At 35.4% G+C, this 8919-nt stretch overlaps 1 protein-coding gene and 1 pseudogene across 1 annotated transcript; one reads left to right on the plus strand and one right to left on the minus strand.

The window, feature by feature from the left end:
* Positions 1 to 3411: 3411 nt before the first annotated feature.
* On the plus strand, positions 3412 to 5302 carry LOC149842986 (pirin-like protein). The gene is made up of 7 exons (XM_090001657.1): positions 3412 to 3589; positions 3704 to 3753; positions 3837 to 3875; positions 3980 to 4008; positions 4091 to 4153; positions 4258 to 4361; positions 4465 to 5302. The coding sequence occupies exons 1-7, from the start codon at positions 3420 to 3422 to the stop codon at positions 4955 to 4957; spliced, it is 948 nt and encodes a 315-aa protein (XP_089857783.1). The 5' UTR covers positions 3412 to 3419; the 3' UTR covers positions 4958 to 5302.
* Positions 5303 to 6840: 1538 nt separating this feature from the next.
* Positions 6841 to 8323, minus strand: LOC149842987 (ras-related protein RABA5c-like; annotated as a pseudogene).
* Positions 8324 to 8919: the final 596 nt, after the last annotated feature.

Here is an 8919-nt window from a genome sequence, read left to right on the forward strand (position 1 = left end):
CTTCGAGCAAAAATGTGAATGAATGCAAATTTGAAGAGCTTTCTTTTGTTCACACTCATTGTGATTGCTTTCGAATGATTGTGATTTCTCTCCCTCTTAATTCTCTCACTCTCTTGCACTCTCAGTTATCAAAGTTTTCACAGCAGCAAGCGAGCGATCAAAAGGCTTACGGCGATAAGAAAAGATTGTTGCACCGCACTAGCCTATTGAAGAAGTACGCCTGTGATACTATGCATGCTTTTGATTAGACTCTATTATAAAATCAATACAATAATGCAATCATTATGCATTTACACAGTCAAGGTAGGTTAATCATTGATATTTATGCATGCTTAATTCAATCAATAATGAAATGTATTCATTTAACATGCATATCAGTCCAATATCCCATTTAAGCATCAACAAACATACTGCAAAAGTAAAATACAACTCGGCTAACACATGCTATATTGTGCAGTTCGAATCCTTGTTAACCTAATTTTGAAAAACCCACAAAAAATAATAGGTAATATTTTACTAGGATTGTCCCCATCATCTTAGGGACACAGTCCAAGAAACATAATTATAAAAATCAGTATAATAAAATCAGAAAAATTTTGGGACTGAAGCCTATTCAGAAAACATATCACACAAATCTTGTTAATTGCAAATATTTAATCTGGTTTGAGGAATTTCTCAAGATTTACAAAAAAATCTTCTGACAAAATCCTTTTACAGAATCTTTTTATACATGTTACCTTTCATTAAGATTTTTCATAATTTATTTTAATCAATTTTGATTAGGGTTTTAGAGCTTTCAAAGACTTTGGTCAGAACAGTCATGCTGATAGGGCAGATATCTATGCTTTGTTGCAATGGACGTTTTGGCCTCCAAACTGAAGCAAACAGGATAAATCAAAATCTAAATTTAAGCCCTGGATGTGTAGAACACTCTAGTATTTTTATTTTATTTTTATTTTTATTTTTATTTTTATTTTTATTTTTATTTTTATTTTTATTTTTTTTTTTATTTTTTTTTATTGACCTCATTTTGATAATTAATATATTATTTTTTTCCTAAGACTGGCAAGAACAAAAAAAGCAATGACAGAATAACCAAGATACAAACTCATGCAAGATCTATTAAATAAGAATAAGAAACATAATGAAACTCATATAATTATGATTTTTAGATGCTCTTAACACATTTACAACATCATACAACACATCTTTTATCATATTTAGGTTAATCTTACTAAAATATTAATAAACATAATCTAAAAATTACAAAACCTTCATGGAATATCTCAAATATGATTTCATCTATGTAAGAATCATAAAAAAAATATAAAAATAACATAAAATCATGGATTATTTATGCAATAACATATTTAATCATATTATACATGTCCTAATTTACCATATATGATCAGATTAACTTTCTTTATCACAAAATATCAAAACCCTAAAACGTTTTTTGTCCAAACCTTCTTCAAAATGATTTTCGTGTATTTTTAACCAAGATCTATATAAGATACATATATATAGCATCAAGATCCATGGAAAAACACTAAAAAACATGCTTCTGCTTTCATTATTCATGCTAAACAATAAAATACAATATAAATCTATCTATTCACATGATTTTTGTTTTTTAGGGTTTCAAAACTAGTCTTTTTCAAATTGTTTTCTCAAAACCAATCTTACAAAACACCATTGGGTTTTCAAAAATCTTTTTCATGTAGATCTAATAGCCATAGATGTTCTAGGCATAAATTACATGAAGATCCAAGCCCTAGATAAAAATGAGGGTATGCTAATGCATCTCAAAACCGAATATCATAAAAGTAGAGATTTTCTACCAAAAAACATGTTTTTCGTAATGATACCATTATTTTTTTTCTCCACTCGTACCTCGTTTCAGGCTGGATTAGACCTTCACCAAGGTAGTTGCAAGTCTTTAATGGAGGTATGGACTTTTTCAATGGCTTGGAAGAAGAAGGAGATGTGAGGAAGAAGGCAGAGAGGCACATCCCTATCATGAAGGTCTCTATTTATAGATGGGCCTAAGTAAGAGTCTCATCTTCAATATGAGAGATTAATATCTATTGATTTTTTTTATTAATAAAATAGGTAAATAAATTATGGGTCCCAATTTATTAAAATTTGAAATTGATTAAGTTGGAAAATAAAGATTAGGTCTTCTTACCTTGACTTGGGCTCTAGTGACATGATAACCTTTCAGGAGGCTTACAAGTCTAAAGACTCAATAAAATTTGACGTTTAAATAGTCGATTTCATAGTTTTCAAAATGTAGATCGTCGTGGTGGTCTTAGATTTAATCGTACGCATACGGATCAACAAAAAAATTTAGTTGACGCTGAAAAATATTAATTTTTGACCTACAATTAGGCATGAACTTTGTTCGATGATAAAATGCTCAAACCGACACCAATTTGGTTGTGTAGATAGTCAATTTCAATGCCCTCGAAATGAGAAACGTCGAGGTCGACCCTGATCTAACAGATGAGCCACTTATCGGCCAAAATTTCTGTCAGAATAATAATAACGTTGTTCAGAGTGACTGACCCTATTGGTCCAATCCAATGAGATTAGATCCAAATATCTAACCCAATTAATCCTTAATTAGATCCAAATAGCATGAATTATATCCAACTTAATTGAGTTGGATCCAAATATCATGAGTTAAATCCACTACTTAATATAAGGTTCAAATTCATATTAGACCTGAATGTTAAGATTTAAATCTAAGTCCAATATCTATAATCTAAACATATATACATCATTTACTTTCTTATTTAGTTCATATATTTTAAATTTTATAATTATTTTTTTAATCAAGAAAAAAAAATCAAGAAAACCAAGAAATTGCACTCATGTCATATGTGCACATAAAGCTCATCATTTATTCATTTTAATTGTGAAACAAAAATCTCGGGTTTTACAATTAGGGTCGACCCGAACCCGATCCAATACAAGGTTTGAGTCATGAATTTTTTCAGGTACTGACCTGACCTCATTTTTTTGTTGGGTACTCGACAGGACTTGAGTATTTTATATATTTCTTAATAAAATTATTTTTTTTAAATTATGCAAGCTTGGATTTGAGATTCTATTTTCGTGACTCCACAAAACCTAAAGAGAAACCCGGTTATTAGATATATAGACGGGTCTGGGTCAACCCTAACCTGACCCGTTGACAGCCTTAGTTATGCCCATGTCATGATTACATCAGAGTGAGATCACCGTCGTGAATCTAATCCAGCCAGGCGCACCCCCGTATGGAAAGAAATTGCTTGTGGGAAAGGCTAACCGACTTCTTTTAAAACGTTGGCAATATAATAAATGAGAAAAAATATTTCTAGTTACGATTAAAACCCGGCGCCTATAAATTTGCATCTCGTAGACTTAGCCCCTCAATGAATTCAGATCTTCTTAGCGCCCATCAATTTCTGAATCGATTCAGGTGCATTTCTAAGATGTCTGAACAAGCTTCCTCTTTTCAGAAGCCAAGGCACGTTGTGAAGAGAGTATTGGCCAGGCCACAGTATGAAGGGGATGGAGCTGTGGTTAGAAGAAGCATTGGAAGGTTTGTGAATGATTTCTCTTCCCATTGTTCTTTCTTTCGTCATTATTGTCTTCTTTTCTGCCTTTTTGGAATCTGTGGGGGATTAGAATTCGATGCGTGTTTTTAATTTTTCAGGATGGAACTGAAGCGGTTGGACCCATTTCTCCTCTTGGATGAATTCTCAGGTACTGTATTTTCTGCAAGTTGGTTTTCTTGTTTGGTTTGAATTTGAAGCATTTGTGATCATTTGGGCAATTGGGTTTTGCAGTTTGTGCTCCTGCTGGATTCCCGGATCATCCGCACAGAGGTTTGTGAAGTCTTTCTTTTGTTATGTCACCAGTTGCACACCCTCTGTTTTTTCTCTTTGACATCTGATTGTTTGGTTCTTGGATTGGGTTTCTGTTTTTCCAGGATTTGAAACTGTTACATACATGCTGCAGGTATGTTGATCTTTTATTTTTGATCATTTGCAATACAGTTTTTTTCTGTATGTATCTAAAGTGTAGAAAATTTGAATTTCAGGGAGCTTTCACCCATCAAGATTTTGCAGGACATAAGGGAACAATTAGAACTGGTGATCTGCAGGTATGCTTATGAAAATGGCCATGTTTCCTAAGTGTATGATATCAATTGGACAATGGAATAGTTTTTAATATCTCGGTCTTTCTTGAACTTTGATTTCTATGCAGTGGATGACTGCTGGAAGAGGGATCATTCATTCAGAAATGCCAGCAGGAGAAGGGGCCCAGAAAGGCTTGCAGCTATGGATCAATCTCTCTGCCAAGGAGAAAATGTAATAAGCCGAACCAAAATGGTTGATTCTTATACTTCGATGCATTCAGAACAAAAGTGAATTAATGGAAAAACCATAACCTTCACTTTCCATGGAATCGCAGGATCGAGCCTCGATATCAAGATTTGCAGAAGGAAGACATTAAGAGAGCAGAGAAGGATGGCGTAGAAGTTCGGGTTATAGCTGGGGAATCAATGGGAATCAAATCACCAGTTTATACCAGGACACCCACAATGTATTTGGATTTCACACTGAAACCGGGCGCTCAAGTGCATCAGCCTATTCCAGAGCCATGGAATGCCTTTGTGTACATCATCGAAGGCGATGCCGTCCTCGGAGACACTAATTCCTCACCTGCAACTGCTCACCATGCTCTGGTTCTGAGCCATGGAGATGGCCTCAGTGTGTGGAACAAATCCTCAAAGCCACTGAGGTTTGTTCTCATTGGTGGGCAGCCTCTGAATGAACCTGTTGTGCAGTATGGTCCATTTGTGATGAACACCCAAGCTGAGATTGACCAAACTATTGAAGACTATCATTTCTACAAGAATGGGTTTGAGAGGGCCAAACAATGGAAATCTCAGACACTTCTATGAAGTATGAATCATTGAAGGCTAGAATGTGCCACATTTGATGTATCAATGATGAGAGGTGTGAAGCAAAATAGCTATTTCAAAAGGTTCCTCAAATAGGAGATAGTGCAGATATGAGTCATATGACTAGGTGGATGCTACAGTTTCTGTTTATATATAATGTGGGTACCTCATTTGCCACTTTCGTCATTTCAGGCATCATTTTTTCATTTGTTGGTTGTTGCAGTTAGTTGGGGCAGTAGTGGATGATAGCCCTTGTGTAAGTGAGTTGGGCACTGAATCGGTTTTGCACCCAGGGCTCCTCTCAACTTTGTAATACATTATTTAGAAAAATGAAAGATTGTTCAATACCTGACACTGTTTTGTTCACAAACATTTGAGCTTTCATTCCCTCAAGAATTCAATGATTACTTCGTTAAATTAAAAGGTAGAACTTCATCAGCGTCTTTTTTTTATCTGGCCCTACCGAAAATAGATCATATTCTTCTTATTTTCCTTCTTTGTTTAAAATTTGTTTTATTTCATCATTTCAAGGTTTGTTATTGTTTGCATAGTTTACCAAGCTATGTCACATGGACACGGCAAAAAGGACACAAGACTCACCATATTGTACAATTTTCCATAAAAAACAGTATACAAAGGAACACGATAGGAGGGCCCATTGAAGTATGGCAGTCACCAAGGAAAAACTTAAGATTCCAGTGTCATAAAAAAGAAAGCCCAGTGCAATTCCACATGATAATTTTAACAACCCAAACATTTCAAGGTTTTCTGTTGGTTAAAAAGATGGAACGTGAGTGAAAGACACGATCCCCTGCTCTACGCACTTGTCCACAAAGGCCAAAAATTTTCTTTTCTGCAATATAATGGGGCTACAGGATGCTTGCATGTATTTTAAAAAAATGCTACTTCCCTTAAAGATGTATATTCATGGGCTTTTGCTTAAAATATGCAACGAGTTGCAATGATGGCAACGGTGATGATTATTGTGAAGGTGGTAATAGATGAAAATGTGACTATTGCAGCCTGGCAAGGTGCTTGGATTTATTACCATCCTTCCACTAAATTGGTTTCAATAGAATAGAATTATTAGAAACTAAGCAGTTTTTTTTATATTTACATTAAGAAACCATCCCCAAAAGCAGAAACCTATCCGTGTTGGCTCTGCCCAACATACTTACAATCACTGTCCTGGCAGCATAAAACTCTGTGGGCTTACCCATTGCCCTTAGGGAGTCACTCCGCTTCAGCTTGTGCAAGAGGTGACAGCCATAGGATTTGAACCTACACCGTCTGCCTAACGGCCTAGGCCCCCATCCCACTACGCCAAACCCCTTTGGGGCAAAAAAATAAAAGGCAGCTTGCCAATTTGAAATATATCAAGAGGTGGTGATGATGAAAATGTAGTCATTGCTTATTAGCAAGTTCCTTGGATTTAAATTGGTTTTTTCACGGCAAGAGGAGCTTGCATTCAACAGGAAACCCCCTTTCCACCGTAAGAACACTTACAAAGAGACACAACCTCTTCTGCAGCACACAAATGTGCCCTAAACATAACATTGATAGCCTCGTGAAGTAGTTAGTGAAATATATCAAAGTTGAATGGGATGGGACTAAATGGGAATAATTTATCCAATAATGTGTGGAAGTAAAAAACAAACAATAATGACAAGTAGAAAGTAGTCTTCCATACATTGAATGTACTCTTATTCAAACCATGAAGCATTGTTTTTTTACATGCCTCTACTTTCAAGCAGGATAATCTTTGACACTATAGCAATACAACCCATCAAATAAAAAACTCTCTAGAAAAGAGAGAGGAGGAAAATCCAAGTGACCAACTCAACAACCTATGATTTGAAAATTGTTTCATAGGAGAGACTGTTCTAACAGCAAGAGAAGTTGTTTGTAGTTTTCTGGGATTTAGATCCATCAACCCCATTATTGACAAGGCTCACGCCCCTGTTTGCAGATAGTTGTGCTTTGTAGAAATTAGAGCTCAAGATTTTCCTAATGACATTGTTGTAGATCTCCCGAATAATGATCTCGAAGGTGGTCTTAACGTTTGTCGAATCCAGTGCAGAGGTCTCTATGAAGAACATCCCTTCTGATTCAGCAAGGCTCTTGCCTTCTTCAACAGTCACATCCCTGATATTGGCCAAATCAGATTTGTTTCCCACCAACATCCTCACCACGGCCGTGTCCGAATGGGCTGTGATGTTTTTTGGGGGGAGGGGGGCAATTTTAAATATCAGAGAGGCTGATAAAAAGTACTAGTGACAATTTTAGAGAAACAAGAAAGAGACATAAACGTTGTGTGCAATCAGAACACTAGTGCTGTTTGAATCCAATCCTTTTTTTTCTAATATTACAAGAAGAAAGTTAAGATTTTGTATGATTAAATCCATGTCCTGATTGATACCCCAGCTCTGGCCTTTAAAGTGTTGACAACTAACTATAGGTAATCTCCTAGTTAGTGCAAGTTGTTATGGTTCCTTCTCTTTTTTTTTTTTAAATTTCAAAAAAATAAGAAGAGTACAGCTTGATCAGTTGCTTCAAACAATATAGATCTAAGCATTCTAAGACCTTTTTTTCCTTTGTTTTTTTTTGAAGTTTTGAAAAAAAAACATTTAACTATAAAGCAGATTTGCAGTACAATATAGGTATTGGATGTAAGAAACACCTTATGGACATTATTTTCAAATTTTGCATAAATCATACAATTAAAGCATAGCCTCCTATCAAACCAGGCCATACATTCTGTTTGTGAAACTCTTTTTTTTTTAAATAAAAAAGTCAATGCAGTCTCTCTTTGAGGTGCCTGTTTTCAAGAAAGATTGCTTTGACAAACATCATGATTTAATGGTAAATAGTAAGACCAACAGAAAATTTCGTAATCTTCAATGCTCCAAACAAAATAAATCACAAAAAGACAAGCAAAATGAAATAAAGAACTTACACCCATTCAAAGAACAGAAATTGGACTGAAGTAAAAGATTTATAAACAGAGGGTAGAACAGGAAATTCTGTTGGGCATCTTACTTCTAAGCTCATCTAGCCATCGAACAACTGCCTCAAACGTACCCATTCTGCTTATATCATAAACAACAAGAGCACCAACTGCTCATCTATAATATGCAGATGTGAGAGCTCTGAACCTCTCCTGCCCAGAAGTGTCCCATATCTGTGCCTTCACCTCCTTACCATCAATTCCCATACTCTGCATCTGAAATTTGACACTGATCGTCGCCTTTGAATTCGAAACAAATTCATTCCTCACATACCTCGACAGCAAATTCGATTCCCAACAGCTGAATCTCCAATTATCACTACCTTGCAGAGGTACCGTTCACCATCTTCATCTCCCATTGTTAAGTTCTTATTTTTTCAAAACTCAAAAGTCCTTCCAAATTTGAGGCTAAAAGATAGAAAAGGTGATCACTTCAAGAAGTGAAGATATAACACTAACAAAAAATGGATAAATTTTCTTGGGTTCAAGATGATTGAAGAACCAAATTGCACCACTCTTTTTGTGAATAGTATGGTATATAGAGATACAACCACGTACAAGCAAAACACAAGGAAAAACACTCAAAGAGACTGAAGAGATACAGTGGGTTTCATTCACATCAGCGCATCGGTAAATAACCAATATCATAACATCAAAATCCAATTATAGAAGAGAAATGAAAAGCTCTGCTTTCTTCGAAATATAAACCAGAAGGATACCAAGAACTTGAAGTCTAGAGAGATACAAAAAGGTGGGTTTCCTTTGATGAGTGAATACAAGAGAACCCGAGAGGGTGTTGTGTGTTCTCCCCGAAACACAAATTCGCGTGTTCCTTTGTGTACGAAGGAATATCTTGGGACCCACAATAATTCATATGCCAATGTTGCCCACGATGACTTTATAATAAAATAACATATAAAAAAGGTAGATATGCTTTTGACACAAATGTCCTCCC

The sequence above is a fragment of the Nuphar pumila genome, chromosome 3 (assembly GCF_984573655.1).
Source record: "Nuphar pumila chromosome 3, dmNupPumi1.hap1.1, whole genome shotgun sequence".
NCBI lineage: Eukaryota > Viridiplantae > Streptophyta > Magnoliopsida > Nymphaeales > Nymphaeaceae > Nuphar > Nuphar pumila.

What these genes read in the sequence shown, in the direction of transcription:
- LOC149842986 (XM_090001657.1), top strand. Translation starts at nt 3,420, where the DNA reads ATGAATTCAGATCTTCTTAGCGCCCATCAATTTCTGAATCGATTCAGG. An exon ending in CCTCTTGGATGAATTCTCAG is followed by an intron (nt 3,754 to 3,836) that starts GTACTGTATTTT and finishes TGGGTTTTGCAG; the next exon opens with TTTGTGCTCCTGCTGGATTC. An exon ending in TTAGAACTGGTGATCTGCAG is followed by an intron (nt 4,154 to 4,257) that starts GTATGCTTATGA and finishes ATTTCTATGCAG; the next exon opens with TGGATGACTGCTGGAAGAGG.